A 19,880-nucleotide genomic window follows, 5' to 3' on the forward strand; every position below is an offset into this window, starting at 1 on the left:
CTTCCAAATACAGGACCACGTCTAGTTTTCAAATGATTCTGTAATCTCAGCGGGGACGATTCGCTTTATGCATTTAATGGCCAGAGGCTACTACAGAGTAAGGTTCTGTGTCGGGGGAGAGAAGGTGATTCCTACCTGTTCTACACGGACCAGTGATGACTCATTAGCGGGCCAGGTCCAAGGGGTAGACAGAAGAACACGAGGGGAAAACCAGGGGAAGGCGCTGTCATTTGGGAAAGTGCTAAGTCTGGAAACATTGCCAGCACCTGGGCAGCCAGTTCCTGAAGACCTCTGAGGCTCAGACAGAAGAACTTTAGGTTAACGAGCCCACAGACATGGTGGTTTCAAGCCGCCCCGCCCCGTCGGACAGCAGGAATGTGTGTTGGGGACAGGAAGCACCTTGAGCAGCGCCTGGCATATATTGGAACCTGGATGAACGGCAGCTATGTTGAATGCTGTCCTGTCCTGACCCCGGGGCCTCCCACGCTCTCCTCTGGGATAGGTTTTGTTAGCCCGGCCAGAGTTAGAGTACCTGCAGCTCAACCTGACCTGGAACAGCTAATCGGCCAGAGAGGGTGCTTCAAATATGAAACTCAATCCATTTTCTAAATCAGGGGCTGTATGTGGGCTATAGGAGGCTATGTGTGGAACTTGGGTGCGGGGAGTTGTCCCAGCTGGATACAACACAGAGGTGCGACAAGCCTACAGTTCGAGTCAAAGACCGACTCCTTCCCTCCCTCCCGGCTGCCCTTGCACCCAAACCACTGCTTTCCTTCAATTCTCCCCACCCAAACCTAGACCTTGCTGACGTACAGCTCTCCCAGTGACACCCAAGATAACCAAATTAAATGTCTTTTTGATGCCGTGGGTTCTGACTATCCATGGTCAGGAACAAGAGTCAGTCGAGAGTCTTCGGGGCTCCACTTCAAGGAATATAGGACTGTGTTCCCCCGGAAATCCTTGCACAGGATGCATATAAAACACCTACCTAGTCTGTGCACTGTGTTCCACTGCCCTGGGACCAGAGTGCAGGACAGCTTCCTCTCCTGCCCCTGGAAGACATAACTCTCTCTGGTTTGTCCATGATCCAGAAGGAAATTCTCAGAGCAATTGACCATGTTAGACTTTGCTCCCACCCCTACGGCACCCTGTCTCCATGTACGGGCGTGTCACCCCTCAACATCACGGTCATCAGCTGCACACAAGGAGTACTGTGACGAGAGAACTCCAGCCACGGGGGCCTTGGCCCCTGCAGAGCCTGGCCCAGGAGCCACCCCACCCCCTCATCCTTCTGCCACTTGGGGCTGGCAGGCTGGCCCAGGTCTCAGGGCACCCCTCCCCGCCTTTTTGCAGGACAGCGGCCGCTAGACACAGTCCCCAAAGGCTGCGTGGCCCCGGGGTCCTCGTGTCCTCACTGCTCACACACAGGGCCTTGCAGGGAGCAGAGTTCAGCCGCTGTGTGGCCGTGAGGGAGCCGCCAGCAGAGTTCCCCTGGCCTCAGGACCCTTCTCTCACGTTCCCGAAAAACCAAGTGAATGCATGACTGCACATCACGTTACTTTGGAAAAATGACACACGGCACGGGTAAGAAGCAAAAGTGAACAAGGTTTATTTTCCTATTTGCACACTCCAGCTGTTGCCTGCTCCACTTTTGCCCTTTCCAACAGGTTCCAACGCCAATGCCCTGTGATTTCATCCAGAACCCAAACAAAGAGGGAAGGTCTCCCAACTTCTTTACAGGACATGACAAAACTCTTAATTCTTGAACTGGGGAAGTAAGAACGCTAAGGGGGGAGGGGAGGTGCATGTCACTCACACACTGGGCTGAGAAAACCTTGTATCCCAAGGAACAAACATTAGAGAGCTTCATCAAAGACACCAAGCTCTGTATTTCAGAGTGATTGCAGAGCCCAGGCCCCCAGAGAGGCTCTCGGCCATGCTCTCCCCCAACCTGCCCTGGCCCTAACGCCCAGGACTTTCTCTTTACACACCCAACAGGACAACACCGGGAGGAAGCACCCTAAGGCCTTCCTTCATGCCGGCCCCACCAAGCTTGGAAAGGGCCTGGCCGCCTCTGGGGCTGTGGCCCCCTCTTCCTTATCTCAGAATCTGTTCACACAGGGCCAGGGAGGAAACCACGAGGCTGCTACTGACTTGGAACACGTAGTCCATGACCTGCAACTTGCTGGTTTCCTCGTAGGCCCTGGGCCCCCACAGGAACTCGTAGCGGACAGGGTCGCTGCCCGCCACCGGCCGGCACTCCAGGTAGCCTTCCTGCACCCAGACATTGGTGAGGAGGTCCCTGGGCTCCCCATAGACGATGTGCTCCTGGCCATCATACACCCCCATGACCCCCAGGGTCTCCCACACCTCCTCCTCGGGGGCACAGTCATCCTCCAGGACGATCAACCCCAGGACCAGCACCAGGAGGCTGGTCTTGGGCAGGTCCCCCTGACCGCTCAGCGTCCCATCCCAGGTGAGGCCCAGGACGATGTTGAGGTCGTAGGAGTCCTCCCTGGGATCCACTTCAGTCACGTCTAGGCCAAGGACCAGGCGCAAGCATATGGACGCTTCGCTCAAGATGATAAGGAAGTCGTCCTGGAATGCTGGGGTGATGACCTCCAGCATCTCTGCCTTGCTGGTGGGCTGTTTGGTGCGATACTTGAGGAGCAGGAACATCACCAGGGCAGCCGTCTTCACGTGAAAAGTGCCCTGGGGCTGCTCATCTTCCTGCTCTTCAGGTGGGTTTGACCCCACCATCCCTGGGCCATTGGGGCCAGCAGGCTGGGGCTGGCCAAGGCTAATGGATGCCCAGCCACAGGGGTATGGGTCAGCATCTTCCTGCCCTTCACTTCCACTTGAGCCCACCTCCCCTGGGCTATAGGGGCCGGCAGGCTGGGGCTGGCCAAGGCCCCTGGCTGCCCCATCATAGGGGGAGGTGATGGCACTCTGAGAGCTCTGGAGAGGACTTGGGGACCCCTCAGTAGTAGACCCCTCCTCTGGGGGGCCAAGGAGGCCATAGAAAGAAAAGGAAGGGGAGGAAGAGGACAGAGAGGGAAGAGACCAGGGAGATGGAACCTGCCCCTCCTCCTCAGCCCTGGACTGCAGGGCATCCAGCAGGCCCTGGGCTTTGTCCGGGTCTTCTCCCAGCTCCCAAAGCTCATTGCTCTTCCCGAGGGACATGGTGTCAGATTCGGGCTGACCTGAGGAGACAGGAGGGAAGGCCTGTCAGGGGGCAGCCCAGCCAGGACACCCCGAGTGCCAGGGCTGACAGGGGGCCGTGCCCGGCTCCCCTGCAGAGGGCTCCCCTGTGTTGGGCTGGGAGAGCCCCTAACACCAGGCTCAGAGAGAGCATGCCCCTCACCTGGACAAGTGGCACTGACCTGTGCCTCCTCAGCTTTGTGTCCTGAGGGACCCCCGCCTCAGACCGAGGCCTCTGCTGCCAGTTCTTGAAGTCTCTGCAGGACGGAAGGAGGAGGCACCTCAGGGTGCAGACTGCCAGCCCAGCCCTGGCCCCAGTGTGGATAGGAGGGCTGGCTCGCACTCTGGGAGGTCCCCAGCAGGCCAGGTGCGGGGGTCCCCTCCTTTGCCTCTCAAGGGACTTCCCTGGCCCTGTCTCTCTCAGGCAAAGTGTCCCTGCAAGACCACAGGGCCCCGACACTCCACAAAAGGAAGCCAGGGGCCCGGCTGTGGCCACACGTGCCAAAGTCTCCAGTACTGGTCCTGGATCATGCACAAGGGATGGGCCAGCTCTGGCTTACATCTGGGCTGGGATGGGGCGCCTCTCACTCTTCACCTGTACCCCACGCAAGGCCTGGGAAGACTCCCCAGCTGTCCCTGAGGCCTGGTCCCTAGGGATCCTGATGTGGAAGGCATTCCCTCATTCCCCTCATTTCTCACCTCGACCCCTGCCAGGACCGGGATCAGGGCCAGGGCAGGGCACCTGCCTCCTCTGCTGACCTGAGTCCAGACCCTCAGGCCCAGGCCCTCCCCTCCCTGAGCCCAGGGAACTGGAGAAGAGAAGGGGCTCCATGGCACAGGCCCCGCCCCAAGTTCCATTCCCAGTGCTGCCAGGGAGGGGCACCCAGATTTCTGGGACATCCCCTCCTGGGCCTGAGGGCTGGCTTGGGAGCCACTCACTCCTTCAATATAGGGTGGGCGGGCTGAATCTTGGCAGGCCCTAGGACTCTTGGGTATCTATCCCCCAGGTGAGCCTCCTCCCAAGCCCTGACTGGGACTTCTCCCAGTGGGGTCCTCACCTCCCTGAGAACTGGGAGAGGAGCAGGAGGAGGTACCCTGTTGTGTCCCGTGTCCCCATCCAGGTGGGTCACAGCCGCATAACCCCCCGCCCCCAAGTCCCCCAGCAAGATCAGGAAGGGCAGGCCTGGATTCCGGCCCCTCTGCCTGGGGCGCGAATGCCCTCAGGCTCCCGGGAGGGTCCTCAGCATTATCCTGCCAGGGCCTGCTCTTTCTCCAGGCCCCCAACCTCCCATAGAGGACACGTGCCCCTCACACCAAGACCTCACCCTCCCCAGGTCAGCCCACCTTCCTGTCGCCCACCCGCCCCAGGGACAGCATGCCACTGAGGGCCAGTGCTCTCCCATCCTCCATGGGCTGCCCATGGGGCAGGGACCCACTCTGTTGCACTGGCTTCTTTGCTCTCGGGCCAGGTGGGGCAAGCCAGGGTGTCCCCAAGGTCCTCACACTGACTCCCCGCAGGCTGCGTGCCCTCCACACACACCCTCACCAAGCACCTTGGAGGCCCTGTTCCTTTTTTTTTTTTTAGGCCCTGCTCCTTTGAAGCACAAGCCCTCAGGCTCTAACACCCACAGGTGGACATCAGGACGGCAGCATGGGCTTATCCTACAACAGGGCCTCCTGCCTCCTGCCTCCCAGGACTGCACGTGCTAGGGCCCAGGGTCCATCAGTCCTCCCTCTGGTCCTCACCTTCAATCACACCAGGCCCTGGGCTGGCCCCCAGCCTGCTCCTTCCACCAAGCCCCCAGGCTCTAGGAGACCTGGCTGGCAAGCCAGGGCATGCCCCAGGTGATCATCGGGCCCCGGGGACCCCCAGGACCCAGTCTAGTGTGTGTCCCTAGGGCTGCAGTACCCTGTGGTCCTGGACTTGGCCGCCAGCCACATGTGGGCCATTGCCTCCCACCCCACCCGACCCGACCCCACCCGCCCACACCCTGGAGGCAGTGCTCCAGCTCAATGGCCACAGTGTGGGAGGCCCTGTCGCACCAGGCAGCTCGGGACTTGTCCACCCCCGCCCCCGGCAGCCTCCGGAGGCTGAAGCAGGGGCAGGGCCGTGGTGCTGGGGGCTCCCTGGGGACGGACACCCTCGGGGGGACTCAGTCCCCCAGGGGTCCTCGCCTCCAGCCCTAGCAGACCCCAGGCACCTTGGGCAGCCATCCCGAGGCCGGGCCGCTAACACCCAGGTCCTCCCCTCCGCCCGGACCCCACCGGGGACAGGGAGTGACCGTCTTTCCATCAGGACGGCGACCCAGCCCGGGGGGCTTCCCAGGACTCACAGAGGGGATGAGCTGGGGGGCGGGGGACAGGCTCCCTGGGCCCTTCTTCCCCACCCCTGCTGGCGGGGCTCCCTGCATGCCTGGGCCTCTGCCTGGCTCCACTATCTGCTGGCCCATCGGCTCCCAGACACGGACACGAGGGGCGGCAGACCTTCGGGGACCCGGATGCGCCACACGTGCCAAAGTCTCCAGTACTGGTCCCGGTCAGGATATGCACACAGACACGTGGTGTGGCCCCGTCCCGCACTCGGCCTGCCTCCCGGGACTGACTCTGGGCTGGGGTGCGGGGTCCGTCCGTCCTCCATGGACATCCTCGCCAGGAACCCAGCAGGACCTGGCCCACCCTCTGCCCCCTCAGGGAGGCCCTGCTCTGAACACCAGCCTGCTGGTCTCTCAGAGCCCGGATGCGGAAGTGGGGCCTCACCACGTGTTCCCAACCCCACCCACGACCTTCCCGGGACCAACTCTGGGCTGGGGTGCGGGGTCCCCCGCGCCTCTTCCGCATCCTCACGGGGATTCCCAGCAGCACCCGGGGCCCTCCCCTCTGTCCACGTGTCCTAGGCCCTGCTCCTGACGCCAGGAGCCCCGTGTCTCGGGAGGCCCGGATGTGGAAGACTGGTCATGCTGCCGCCGGGCTGCCCACCCAAGGGCGGGTCCCGGTCCCCCCGCCCCCCCGCGAAGGGCCTCACAAACCTTGAGACTCTCCAAGGGTTCCCTCTGACCCAAAAGGTCCCTCCCTCCCTTCCCCTTAGCCCCTGGACCCTCCCTCCGCCCCCCTCAGCGACTGCTCCCGCCACACCAGGCCTCAGGCTCTCGGGTACCCGGATGTCCCAGGCCTGCCTCACCCGCCGCCACCATCCGGCCCCATCCCGCTCCCCCGCGGCCTTTCCGGGCTCACCTTGGGCCTTGCCCTCCGCCGGGTCCCCTCTGTCCCCCTCAGGGTCCATCCCTCGCCTCCCCTTAGCCCCGGGACCCTCCCCTCAGCGTCTGCTCCCGCCACACCAGGCCCCAGGCTCTCGGGTACCCGGATGTGCCAGGCCTGCCGCACCCGCCGCCACCATCCGGCCCCATCCCGCTCCCCCGCGGCCTTCCCGGGCTGACCGTGGGCCCTGCCCTCCGCCAGGTCCCCTCTGTCCTCCCTCGGGGTTCGTACCTCGCCTCCCCTTAGCTCCTCAGCCGGGGACTCTGAGCACCTAAGAGCCGCTCCTAGTGCCAAGTCTCTCAGAGACCCGGATGTGGTTTTGGGCCCTCATCACGTGTTTGATACCCCATCACCCCCCCCTCACCTTCCGGGGACTGACCCCCTGGAGTCTAGGGTTCCGCATCCCGCCCCTCCTCCCCATGCTCACCGGAAATCCCAGCGGCGCCTGGGTCCCCCCGCCCCCCTCTGCCCCAGGCCCCCGTTCCTGACGCCAAGGAACCCCCAGTCTCTTAGGGACCCAGACGGGAAAGTCTGACTGGCACCTGCACAACAGAAGATCTCCAGTCGGCCCGGGATTGGGGGGCATGCTCCCATCACAGGAGACCCTCCGCCGGGTCCCTTCTGTCCCCCTTAGAATGCATCCTTCGCCTCCCCTTAGCCTCTGGACCCTCCCTCCACCACCCTCAGCGTCTGCTCCCGCCACACCAGGCCCCAGGCTCTCGGGTACCCGGATGTGCCAGGCCTGCCGCACCCGCCGCCACCATCTGGCCCCGTCCCGCTCCTCCGCGGCCTTCCCGGGCTCACCGTGGGCCCTGCCCTCCGCCGGGTCCCCTCTGTCCTCCCTCGGGGTTCGTACCTTGCCTCCCCTTAGCTCCTCAGCCGTGGACTCTGAGCACCTAAGAGCCGCTCTTAACGCTAAGTCTCTCAGAAACCCGGATGCGGAATTGGGCCCTCATCACGTGTTGATGCCCCATCAACCCCCCGCCCCCCACCTTCCGGGGACTGTCCCCCTGGAGTCTAGGGTTCCGTATCCCGCCCCTCCTCCCCATGCTCACCGGAAATCCCTGCGGCGCCTGGGTCCCCCCACCCCCCTCTGCCCACCGTCCAGACCCCGCTCCTGACGCCAAGGAACCCCAGTCTCTTATGGACTCAGACAGGAAAGTCTGGTTGTCCGGCACCTGCCCAATGGAAGACCTTCAGTCAGCCCAAGGTGGCAGGGGCTGCCATCCCTGGACCCTCCGCCGGGTCCCCTCTGTCCTCAGGATCCATCCCTCGCCTCCCCTTAGCCCCGGGACCCTCCCCTCCCCCCTCAGCGTCTGCTCCCGCCACACCAGGCCCCAGGCTCTCGGGTACCCGAATGTCCCAGGCCTGCCGCACCCACCGCCACCATCTGGCCTCATCCTGCTCCCCCGCGGCCTTCCCGGGCTCACCGTGGGCCCTGACCTCCGCCAGGTCCCCTCTGTCCTCCCTCAGGGTCCATCCCTCGCCTCCCCTTAGCCCCTGGACCCTCCCCTCCCCCCTCAGCGTCTGCTCCTGCCACTCCAGGCCTCAGGCTCTCAGGTACCCGGATGTGCCAGGCCTGCCGCACCCGCCGCCACCATCCGGCCCCGTCCCGCTCCCCCGCGGCCTTCCCGGGCTGACTGTGGACCCTGCCCTCCGCCGGGTCCCCTCTGTCCCCCTTAGGGTCCGTCCCTCGCCTCCCCTTAGCCCCGGGACCCTCCCTCCGCCCCCCTCAGCGTCTGCTCCCGCCACACCAGGCCTCAGGCTCTCAGGTACCCGGATGTGCCAGGCCTGCCGCACCCGCTGCCACCATCCGGCCCCATCCCGCTCCCCCGCGGTCTTCCCGGGCTGACCGTGGGCCCTGCCCTCCGCCGGGTGCCCTCTGTCCTCCCTCGGGGTTTGTACCTTGCCTCCCCTTAGCTCCTCAGCCGGGGACTCTGAGCACCTAAGAGCCGCTACTAGTGCCAAGTCTCAAAGAGACCCGGATGCGGAATTGGGCCCTCATCACGTGTTTGATGCCACATTAACCCCCCCCCCCCACCTTCCGGGGACTGACCCCCCCTGGAGTCCAGGGTTCCGCATCCCGCCCCTCCTCCCCATGCTCACGGGAAATCCCTGCGGCGCCTGGGGCCCTCCCCCCGCCCCCCTCTGCCCACCGTTCAGGCCCCGCTCCTGACGCCAAGGAACCCCAGTTTCTTAGGGACCCAGGTGGGAAAGTCTGACTGGCACCTGCACAACGGAAGATTCCAGTGGGCCTGGGGTTGGAGGGCTCCCATCCCTGCAGACCTGCTGAGTCCTCTCTGTCCTGCTCAGGGTCCATCCCTCAGTCACCTTAGCCCGGGACCCTCCCTCCCCCCTCAGCGTTGCTCCCGCCACACCAGGCCCCAGTCTCCCGGGTACCTGGATGTGCCAGGCCTGCTGCACCTGTCGCCTCCATCTGGCCCCATCCCACTCCTGCACGGCCTTCCCGGGCTCACCGTGGGACCTGCCCTCTGCCGGGTCCCCTCTGTCTCCCTCAGGGTCCATCCCTCAGTCCCCCTAGCCCCGGGACCCTCCCTCCACCCTCAGCGTCTGCTCCCGCCACACCAGGCCTCAGGCTCTCGGGTACCCGGATGTGCCAGGCCTGCCGCACCTGCCGCCTCCATCTGGCCCCATCCCACTCCTGCGCGGCCTTCCCGGGCTGACGTTTCTGAAGTCCCGAGTCCCTCCATCATCCCTCCATATCCTCACCAGGAGGAACTGGTTCCACGCTCTGTCCACCTGAGGGACACCCTGCTTCTGAATCCAAGGGCCGTCAGTCTCTCGGGAAACCTGGATGTGGAAATCTGGCTGTGCTGCCCCCTCCCTGCGGTTCCCCCTCCCAGCACAGGGGCCCTGCAGGCCTGACATCGCTGATGGCCTTCTGCTGGGGTTCCCTCTGTCCTCCCTCCGGGTTCATCCCTTGCCTTCTCTCCTGATACCCGCAGGACCCTCACCTCTCCTGCCTGAACATCTGCTCCTGCCACCAGGCCCACAGGCTCTCTGGGACCTGGATGCAGAAGTCACACTTGACCTTGTCCCCATGCAGCCCTGGGGTCTTTTGGGCTGACCCTGGGGCCTGACCCCTGTGAGGTCCCCTCTGTCCTCCCTGCATCATGGACATTTTCCACTTAGGTAAAGGGCGTTAGGACAGATTCATGGAAAGCTACCTCCTGGACCCAAAGTTGTCCTTGCTCTGTTTTTCATGAGTACTTTTAGTTACTGCAGAGCTTCCAGCTGCCTGATGCAAGGTTAGAGGAAGTAAATATTGAATACTGGTGGACCTATGCCCAGCCTTAACACGGATGTCAGGAGCAGAGTATTAAAAGTAACCCAAAATGATAAAAAAAAAAAGTAACCCAAAATGGCATATATATGCCTGTACTCAACCAGAAATCCACCTATCAGAGGAATTTTTCCATGTTTCCTTAAAAATTACATATATACATACATACATATAGATATGCATATGTGAATCAAGTTGCCATAGGTCATTCACTGACACAGAATGTGAAGCGTACCCCCTGCCTGGGCCTTCCACCTTCATGGATAAAACTCACAGTTCTCCAATTGCTCACATACGCGAGAATTCCAAGGGAAACTAATATTGAGGGTATCACCATGGACGTCTCTTCCCAGGTCCAAACACCATCTTGGAGGTGGGGATGCTCTCAACAGGATGATCCACGGTGCTTCCTTCCTAGGAAACGTCTATCAGGAGATTCCCCAGCCCATGCATGCGCCTTCTCCTGCCCTGGAACCCACCCTTCCTCACCAGTTGAATAAGAAAAGGCGCCATCTCCATAGGATGCCCACCCACCCCGCAAACACGTGCACCTTGGGCCAGTCCTGGTGACACAGGCCAGCCATCATGCCACAGCACGTGACTCGCGCCCCTGCTACGCCACGACCTCAAAAGCCCCGGGAGGCCTCCTGAGCCAGGGACACTATCATTACACAGTAGGTGCTCAACCAAACGCGACTACATGATTTGTTATGACAACTGACTTTATCGCTGGGAGGAGTTTCTGAGGTCACATTTGCCTTGGAATTCTTTGAACTTTTTCAAGCATCTCTTGTGTGACACCTACTTCCAAATACTTCCAAATACAGGACCACGTCTAGTTTTCAAATGATTCTGTAATCTCAGCGGGGACGATTCGCTTTATGCATTTAATGGCCAGAGGCTACTACAGAGTAAGGTTCTGTGTTGGGGGAGAGAAGGTGATTCCTACCTGTTCTACACGGACCAGTGATGACTCATTAGCGGGCCAGGTCCAAGAGGTAGACAGAAGAACACGAGGGGAAAACCAGGGGAAGGCGCTGTCATTCGGGAAAGTGCTAAGTCTGGAAACATTGCCAGCACCTGGGCAGCCAGTTCCCGAAGACCACGGAGGCTCAGACAGAAGAACTCTAGGTTAACGAGCCCACAGACACGACCCAAATCCTGTTTGATTCTCATTGTCACCTGCCTTCCGTAACCCAGGTCTCAGAAGCATCGACACGGCAACCTTCCTTTTGTCACCTGGGAGACACCACGCTGTCCTCACTCCGGATGTAGGAGTCAGAAGGCTGGCCACATGCTGGGCAGGGAGAGGACAGCGTGGACTCGACATGGCTTCACACCAGGGTTCTAGTCTCTGCCTCGTCACTCACCAGCCATGTGATGCTGGGAAAAGGACCAACCCTGAGAGCCTCGGGGTTGTCACTGGTGAAGTACGTGATTTGGAGCCGCCCCACCCTGTCGGACGACAGCAATGTGTGTTTTGGGGACGGGAAGCACCTTGCACAGCGCCTGGCATATATTGGAACCTGGATGAATGGCAGCTATGTTGAATGCTGTCCTGACCCCGGGGCCTCCCGCACTCTCCTCTGGGATAGGTTTTGTTAGCCCGGCCAGAGTTAGAGTACCTGCAGCTCAACCTGACCTGGAACAGCTAATCGGCCAGAGAGGGTGCTTCAAATATGAAACTCAATCCATTTTCTAAATCAGGGGCTGTATGTGGGCTATAGGAGGCTATGTGTGGATCTTGGGTGCGGGGAGTTGTCCCAGCTGGATACAACACAGAGGTGCGACAAGCCTACAGTTCGAGTCAAAGACCGACTCCTTCCCTCCCTCCCGGCTGCTCTTACACCCAAACCACTGCTTTCCTTCAATTCTCCCCACCCAAACCTAGACCTTGCTGACGTACAGCTCTCCCAGTGACACCCAAGATAACCAAATTAAATGTCTTTTTGATGCCGTGGGTTCTGACTATCCATGGTCAGGAACAAGAGTCAGTCGAGAGTCTTCGGGGCTCCACTTCAAGGAATATAGGACTGTGTTCCCCCGGAAATCCTTGCACAGGATGCATATAAAACACCTACCTAGTCTGTGCACTGTGTTCCACTGCCCTGGGACCAGAGTGCAGGACAGCTTCCTCTCCTGCCCCTGGAAGACATAACTCTCTCTGGTTTGTCCATGATCCAGAAGGAAATTCTCAGAGCAATTGACCATGTTAGACTTTGCTCCCACCCCTACGGCACCCTGTCTCCATGTACGGGCGTGTCACCCCTCAACATCACGGTCATCAGCTGCACACAAGGAGTACTGTGACGAGAGAACTCCAGCCACGGGGGCCTTGGCCCCTGCAGAGCCTGGCCCAGGAGCCACCCCACCCCCTCATCCTTCTGCCACTTGGGGCTGGCAGGCTGGCCCAGGTCTCAGGGCACCCCTCCCCGCCTTTTTGCAGGACAGCGGCCGCTAGACACAGTCCCCAAAGGCTGCGTGGCCCCGGGGTCCTCGTGTCCTCACTGCTCACACACAGGGCCTTGCAGGGAGCAGAGCTCAGCCGCTGTGTGGCCATGAGGGAGCCGCAAGCAGAGCTCCCCTGGCCTCAGGACCCTTCTCTCACGTTCCCGAAAAACCAAGTGAATGCACGAGCGCACATCACGTTACTGTGGAAAAATGACACACGGTACGGGAAAGAAGCTAAAGTGAACAAGGTTTATTTTCCTATTTGCACACTCTGGCTCTTGCCTGCTCCACTTTTGCCCTTTCCAACAGATTCCAACGCCAATGCTCTGTGATTTCATCCACAACCCAAAGAAAGAGAGAAGGTCTCCCAACTTCTTTACAGGACATGACAAAACTGTTAACTCTTGAACTGGGAAGTACGAACGCAAAGGGGTGTGTGTCACTCATACACTGGGCTGAGGAAACCTTGTATCCCAAGGAACAAAAATTAGAGAGCTTCCTCAAGGACACTAAGCTCTGTATTTCAGGGTGATTGCAGAACCCAGGCCCCCAGAGAGGCTCTTGGCCATGCTCTCCCCCAACCTGCCCTGGCCCTAACGCCCAGGACTTTCTCTTTACTCACCCAACAGGACAACACCGGGACGAAGCACCCTAAGGCCTCCCTTCATGCCGGCCCCACAAAAGCTCGGAAGGGGCCTGGCCGCCTCTAGGGCTGTGGCCCCCTCTTCCTTATCTCAGAATCTGTTCACACAGGGCCAGGGAGGAAACCACCAGGCTGCTACTGACTTGGAACGCGTAGTCCATGACCTGAAACTTGCTGGTTTCCACATGGGCCCTGGGCCCCCACAGGAACTCGTAGCGGACAGGGTCGCTGCCCGCCACCAGCCGGCACTCCAGGTAGCCTTCCTGCACCCAGACATTGGTGAGGAGGTCTCTGGGCTCCCCATAGATGATGTGCTCCTGGCCATCGTATACCTCCATGACCCTTAGTGCCTCCCACACCTCCTCTTCGGGGGCACAGTCGTCCTCCAGGACGATCAACCCTAGGACCAGCCCCAGGAGGCTCGTCTTGGGCAGGCCCCCCTGACCGCTCACCATCCCATCCCAGGTGAGGCCCAGGATGATGTTGAGGTGATAGCAGTGCTCGCTGGGATCCACTTCTATCACGTCTAGGCCAAGGACCAGCCGCAAGCAGCGGGACGCTTGGCTCAAGATGATGGGGAAGTCGTCCTGGAATTCTGGGGTGATGACCTCCAGCATCTGTGCCTTGCTGATGGGCTGTTTGGTGCGATACTTGAGGAGCAGGAACATCACCAGCTCAGCTGTCTTCATGTGGAAACTGCCCTCGGGCTGCTCATCTTCCTGCTGTTCAGGTGGGGATGACCCCACCTCCTCTGGGCTATAGGGACCAGCAGGCTGGGCCTGGCCAAGGCCACCGGATGCCCCACCACAGGGGTACGGGTCAGCATCTTCCTGCCCTTCACTTCCCCTTGTGACCACCTCCCCTGAGCTGTAGAGGTCAGCAGGCTGGGGCTGGCCAAGGCCACTGGCTGCCCCACCACAGGGGTACGGGTCAGCATCTTCCTGCCCTTCACTTCCCCTTGTGACCACCTCCCCTGGGCTGTAGGGGTCAGCAGGCTGCGGTTGGCCAAGGCCACTGGCTGCCCCACCACAGGGGTACGGGTCAGCATCTTCCTGCCCTTCACTTCCCCTTGGGACCACCTCCCCTGGTGTGTAGGAGCCAGCAGGCTTGGGCTGGCCAAGGCCAATGGCTGCCCCATCATAGGGGGAGGAGACAACATCTTCCTGCCCTTCACCTCCACTTGAGCCCACCTGCCCTGGGCTGTTGGGGCCGGTAGGGTGGGGCTGGCCAAGGCCCCTGGCTGCCCTGCCACTGGGGGAGGAGTTGGCACTCTGAGAGCTCTGGGGAGGACTCGGGGACCCCTCAGTAGCAGACCCCTCTTCTGTGGGGCCAAGGAGGCCATATAAGGATAAGGAAGGGGATGAAGAGGACAGAGAGGGAAGAGACCAGGGAGATGGAACCTGCCCCTCCTCCTCCTCCTCAGCTGTGGACTGCAGGGCATTCAGCAGGCCCTGGGCCTCTTCCGGGTCGTCTCCCAGCTCCCAAAGCTCATTGCTCTTCCCTAGGGACATGGTGTCAGATTCTGGCTGACCTGAGGAGACAGGAGGGAAGGCCTGTCAGGGGGCAGCCCGGCTAAGACACCCCAAGGTGCCAGGGCTGACAGGGGGCCGTGCTGGGCTCCCTGGAGAGGGCTCCCTTCTGTTGGGCTGGGAGAGCCCCTGACACCAGGCTCGGAGAGAGCGTGCACCTCACCTGCACAAGTGGCTCTGGCCACGCCTCCTCAGCTCTGTGTCCTGAGGGACCCCGCTGCCAGTTCTTGAAGTCCCTGCAGGAGGGAAGGAGGAGGTGCCTCAGGGTGCAGACTGCCAGCCCATCTCTGGGCCCCAGTGTGGACAGGAGGGCTGGCTCGCACTCTGGGAGGTCCCTTGCAGTCCAGGTGGGGTGGTCTCCTCCTTGGCCTCTCAAGGGACTTTCCTGACCCTGTCCCTTTCAGGCCAAAGTGTCCCTGCAAGACCACAGGGCCCCGAGACTCTACAGAGGGAAGCCAGGGGCCCAGCTGTGGCCACACGTGCCAAAGTCTCCAGGACTCATCCTGGATCATGCACAAGGGATGGGCCAGCTCTGGCTTCCATCTGGGCTGGGAGGGGGCACCTCTTACTCTTCACCTAGAACCCCATGTAACCCTGGGAAGACTCTCCGGCTACCCCTGAGGCCACCCTCCTTGCACCTTCCTTGCAAGGCCCCCTGACACGACCTGCCACCAGCCAAAGTCCAGAGAAATCAGTCGGCTCACCCGTCCCGCCTCTCCCCATGGCCCACAAAAGCGGTAAGGGCGGCCTGAGCCCTAGGGATTCTGCTGTGGGAGGCATCCCCTCATTTCTCACCTTGACCCCCAGCAGGGCCAGGACCAGGGCCATGTCAGGGCACCCGCCTTCTCTGCTGACCTGAGTCCAGACCCTCAGGCCCAGGCCCTCCCTTCCCTGAGCCCAGAGATCTGGAGAAGAGAAGGGGCTCCATGGGAGAGGCCCCACCCCGGGTTCCCTTCCCAGGGCTACCAGGGAGAGCACCCAGATTTCTGGGCCATTCCCTCCTGGGCCTGAGGGCTGGCTTGGGAGCCCCTCACCCCTTCAATGAGGGGTAGGTGGGGGGGGGAGGGCCCACGCTGATTGTTGGCAGGCACCTGGGTCTCCTGGGTATCATTCCCCAGGTGGGCTTCCTTCCAAGCCCTGACGGGACCTCTCCCATTGGGGTCCTCAACTCTCTGAGAACTTGGAGAGGAGCAAGCGGAGATACCTTGTCGTATCCTGTGTCCCTGTCCTGTCCTGTGTCTCTGTCTAGGCTGGTCACAGCCACAACCCCACCCCCAACACCCAGTCCCCCAGCAAGATCAGGAAGGGCAGGCCTGGATTCCGGCCCCTCTGCCTGGGGCGCGAATGCCCTCAGGCTCCCGGGTGGGTCCTCAGCATTATCCTGCCAGGGCCTGCTCTTCCTCCAGGCCCCCAACCTCCCATAGAGGACACGTGCCCCTCACACCAAGACCTCACCTTCACCATGTCAGCCCACTTTCCTGCCGCCCACCCGCCTCAGGGACAAGTGAGCATGCCACTGAGCGCCAGCGCTCTCCCATCCTCCATGGGCAGCCCACGGGGCAGGGACCCACTCTGTTGCTCTGGCTTCCTTGCTCACGGGCCGGGTGGGGCGAGCCAGGGTGTCCCCAAGGTCCTCACTCTGACTCCCCCCAGGTCGTGTGTCCTCCACACACACCCTCACCCCAACCACCCCCAAGGCCCTGCTCCTTTGAAGCACAAGCCCTCAGGCCCTAACACCCAGGTGTGGACATCAGGACCGTAGCATGGGCTCATCCTGCATGGGGGCCTCCGGCCTCCCTGGACTGCACGTGCTAGGGCCCAGGGTCCATCAGTCCTCCCTCTGGTCCTCACCTTTAATCCCACCAGGCCCCGGGCTGGCCCCCAGCCTGCTCCTTCCACCAAGCCCCCAGGCTCTAGGAGACTTGGCTGGCAAACCAGAGCATGCCCCAGGTGGTCACTGGGCCCCCAGGACCCAGTCTAGTGTGTGTCCCTAGGGCTGCAGTGCCCCTATGGTCCTGGCCTTGGCCGCCAGCCACACGTGGGCCATTGCCCCCCACTCCACCCGACCCCACCGCCGCCCACACCCTGGAGGCAGTGCTCCAGCCCAACCGCCACAGGTGTGGGAGGCCCTGTCACATAAGCGTCCGCGCAGCTCGGGACTGGTCCAACCCCCGGCAGCCTCCCGAGGCTGAAGCAGGGGCAGGGCCGTGGTGCTCGGGGCTCCCTGGGAACCCACTCCCTCGGAGGTCTCAGTCCCTCGGGGATCCTCGCCTCCAGCCCTAGCTGACCCTGGGCCCCTCGGGCAGACTACCGGAGTCCAGGGCGCTCACACCCAGGCCCTCCCCTCCTCCCAGACCCCACCGGGGACAGGGAGTGACCATCTTTCCATCAGGACCATGACCCAGCCTGGGGACTTCCCAGGGCTCACAGAGGGGGCTGAGCTGGGGGGCGGGGGACAGGCTCCCTGGGCCCTTCTTTCCCCCTTGCTGGCGGGGCTCCCTGCATGCCTGGGCCTCTGCCTGGCTCCACTGTCTGCTGGCCCATCGGCTCCCAGACACGGACACGAGGGGCGGGCAGAGCTTCGGGGACCCGGATGCGCCGGTCGGGATATGCACACAGACACGCAGCGTGGCCCCGTCCCGCACTCGGCCTGCCTGCCGGGACTGACTGTGGACTGGGGTGCGGGGTCCCTCCGTCCTCCATGGACATCCTCGCCAGGAACCCAGCAGGACCTGGGCCCACCGTCTGCCCCCTCAGGGAGGCCCTGCTCTGAACACCAGCCCCCTGGTCTCTCAGAGCCCGGATTCGGAAGTGGGGCCTCACCACGTGTTCCCAACCCCACCCACGACCTTCCCGGGACCAACTCTGGGTTGGGGTGCGGGGTCCCCCGGGGCTCCTCCGCATCCTCACCAGGATTCCCAGCAGCACCCGGGGCCCTCCCCTCTGCCCACGTGTCCTAGGCCCTGCTCCTGACGTGAGGGTCCCCAGTGTCTCGGGAGGCCCGGATGTGGAAGTCTGAGCACCCATACTCCCACGTGAGAGCAGGTACCCATCCCCACGGGGGCCTCACAGCCCTGGGGACCCTGTCAATGGTCCATCCCTCGGTCCCCTTAGCCCCTGGACCCTCCCTCCACCTCCCTCAGCGTCTGCTCCCGCCACACCAAGCCCCACGCTCTCGGGTACCTGGATGTGCCAGGCCTGCCGCACCCGCCGCCACCATCTGGCCCCGTCCCGCTCCTCTGCGGCCTTCCCGGGCTGACCTGGGCCCTGACCTCCGCCGGGTCCCCTCTGTCCCCCTTAGGGTCCGTCCCTCGCCTCCCCTTAGCCCCTGGACCCTCCCTCCGCCCCCCTCAGCGTCTGCTCCCGCCACACCAGGCCCCACGCTCTCGGGTACCCGGATGTGCCAGGCCTTCCGCACCCGCCGCCACCATCCGGCCCCGTCCCGCTCCTCCGCGGCCTTCCCGGGCTCACCGTGGGCCCTGCCCTCCTCCGGGTGCCCTCTGTCCTCCCTCGGGGTTTGTACCTTGCCTCCCCTTAGCTCCTCAGCCGTGGACTCTGAGCACCTAAGAGCCGCTCCTAGTGCCAAGTCTCTCAGAGACCCGGATGCGGAATTGGGCCCTCATCACGTGTTTGATGCCACACCAACCCCGCCCCCCCCACCTTCCGGGGACTGACCCCCTGGAGTCTAGGGTTCCGCATCCCGCCCCTCCTCCCCATGCTCACCGGAAATCCCTGCGGCGCCTGGGTCCCCCCACCCCCCTCTGCCCACCGTCTAGGCCCCGCTCCTGACGCCAAGGAACCCCAGTCTCTTAGGGACCCAGACGGGAAAGTCTGACTGGCACCTGCACAACGGAAGATCTCCAGTCGGCCCGGGATTGGGGGGCATGCTCCCATCACAGGAGACCCTCCGCCGGGTCCCTTCTGTCCCCCTCAGGGTCCATCCCTCGCCTCCCCTTAGCCCCGGGACCCTCCCCTCAGCCCTCAGCGTCTGCTCCCGCCACACCAGGCCCCAGGCTCTCGGGTACCCGGATGTGCCAGGCCTGCCTCACCCGCCGCCACCATCCGGCCCCATCCCGCTCCTCCGCGGCCTTCCCGGGCTCACCGTGGGCCCTGACCTCCGCCGGGTCCCCTCTGTCCCCCTCAGGGTCCATCCCTCGCCTCCCCTTAGCCCCTGGACCCTCCCTCCGCCCCCCTCAGCGTCTGCTCCCGGCACACCAGGCCTCAGGCTCTCGCGTACCCGGATGTGCCAGGCCTGCCGCACCCGCCGCCTCCATCCGGCCCCATCCCGCTCCTCCGCAGCCTTCCCGGGCTCACCGTGGGCCCTGACATCCGCCGGGTCCCCTCTGTCCCCCTCAGGGTCCATCCCTTGACTCTCATTACCTTCTGGGGCAGCTTCTCTGAGGACCAGAGAGCTGCTCCTTACAGGACGCCCTTAGTCCTTTAGACATCAGAGGTGGAAGTTGGACTCCTCACGTGATCCCAGCACCCCCACAGCACTCCCACCCCCAGGAACCTTCCGGGACTGACTCTGGCCTGGGGTTCATGGCCCCTCCATCATCCCTCTGAATCCTCACCATGTAGCCTCTCATGACCTGGGAGTCACTCTGTCCACCTGAGGGGGAGCACTGCTCTTTACCCCTGGCCCTTAATCCCTCAGAGACTGGGATGGGGAAGTCTGGGCTTACCCTGTGTTCTCACCCCACACCCACACCCCAATGCATGTGGACCTTCTCGGACTGACTATTCTGAACTCCAGAGTCCCTCTGTCATCCCTCTGCATCCTCACAATGAATCCCATCAGGAACTGGGGGCCATTCTGCCCACCTCAGGGGGGGAGGCCTGGTGTTTATCCCAGGCCCTTAGTCCCTCAGAGGACCAATTACAGAAGTCTGGACTTGCTGTGTGTTCCCACCCTCCACCCCCCACCCCAACCCACTTGGATCTTCCCGGACTGACTCTATTCTAGTGTCCCTCAGTCATCCCTCTGCATCATCTCACCACGTGTCCCAGCACCTGGGGTCCCCTCTCTGCCCACCTAAGGGAGGCCCTGCTTCTTACATCAGGCCTCTGAACTCTCTAATACCCAGATGTACAGCATGTTTTATCCCGCCCTGCCCAGGGCCATCCAGTGACTGACTCATTTTGGAAGTCCAGAAGCTCTTACTTCCTTTCTAGTCCTCTGAATCCTAACACCAACCGGGGCCTCCACTCTCTTGACCTGAGACCCTACTCCTTACACCTGGCCCACAGTGTTTCTGAGACCCAGATGTACAAGTCAGGTCTCAGTGCATGTCCCCATCCCCCCATGGGCTTTCCTGAACTGACACTAGTGCCTGTTGTCTGTGAAATGCCCTCTGTCCTGGGGTCCTGAGTCCTCTTCAGTCCTCCCTTAGTGTCTTTACTTACCTTCACATCTGGCCATGTCTGAGACTCCTCCCTGTGTTGGCCTGAGAGTGCACATCTGAGACCAACTGAAACCTCTTTAGGAATCACAAGG

General features: G+C 62.2%; 2 protein-coding genes across 17 annotated transcripts in view; one reads left to right on the top strand and one right to left on the bottom strand.

Annotated features, from left to right (window-relative positions):
- LOC119868539 (melanoma-associated antigen 9-like) overlaps positions 1-19,880 on the top strand; it is a 778,808-nt gene that overhangs the window by 149,145 nt on the left and 609,783 nt on the right. The window lies entirely within an intron of this gene.
- LOC492221 (melanoma-associated antigen 8-like) lies at positions 1,586-18,786 on the bottom strand. 16 transcript variants are annotated; one of them, XM_038588605.1, is made up of 3 exons: positions 18,764-18,786; positions 3,384-3,458; positions 1,586-3,203 (listed from the first exon to the last, which is right to left on the bottom strand). In XM_038588605.1, the coding sequence occupies exon 3, from the start codon at positions 3,181-3,183 to the stop codon at positions 2,098-2,100; it is 1,086 nt and encodes a 361-aa protein (XP_038444533.1). In that variant the 5' UTR covers positions 3,184-3,203; positions 3,384-3,458; positions 18,764-18,786; the 3' UTR covers positions 1,586-2,097. The 16 variants fall into 16 exon arrangements, with proteins under 16 accessions (XP_038444533.1, XP_038444536.1, XP_038444534.1 ...); XM_038588608.1 differs by lacking the exon at positions 18,764-18,786 and adding an exon at positions 17,907-17,929; XM_038588606.1 differs by lacking the exon at positions 18,764-18,786 and adding an exon at positions 8,857-8,880.

Source organism: Canis lupus, chromosome X, assembly GCF_011100685.1.
Source record: "Canis lupus familiaris isolate Mischka breed German Shepherd chromosome X, alternate assembly UU_Cfam_GSD_1.0, whole genome shotgun sequence".
NCBI classification, from domain to species: Eukaryota; Metazoa; Chordata; class Mammalia; order Carnivora; family Canidae; genus Canis; species Canis lupus.

Bases quoted from the DNA above. Each gene is read 5' to 3' on its own strand.
- LOC492221 (XM_038588605.1), bottom strand. From the start codon at position 3,183: ATGTCCCTCGGGAAGAGCAATGAGCTTTGGGAGCTGGGAGAAGACCCG.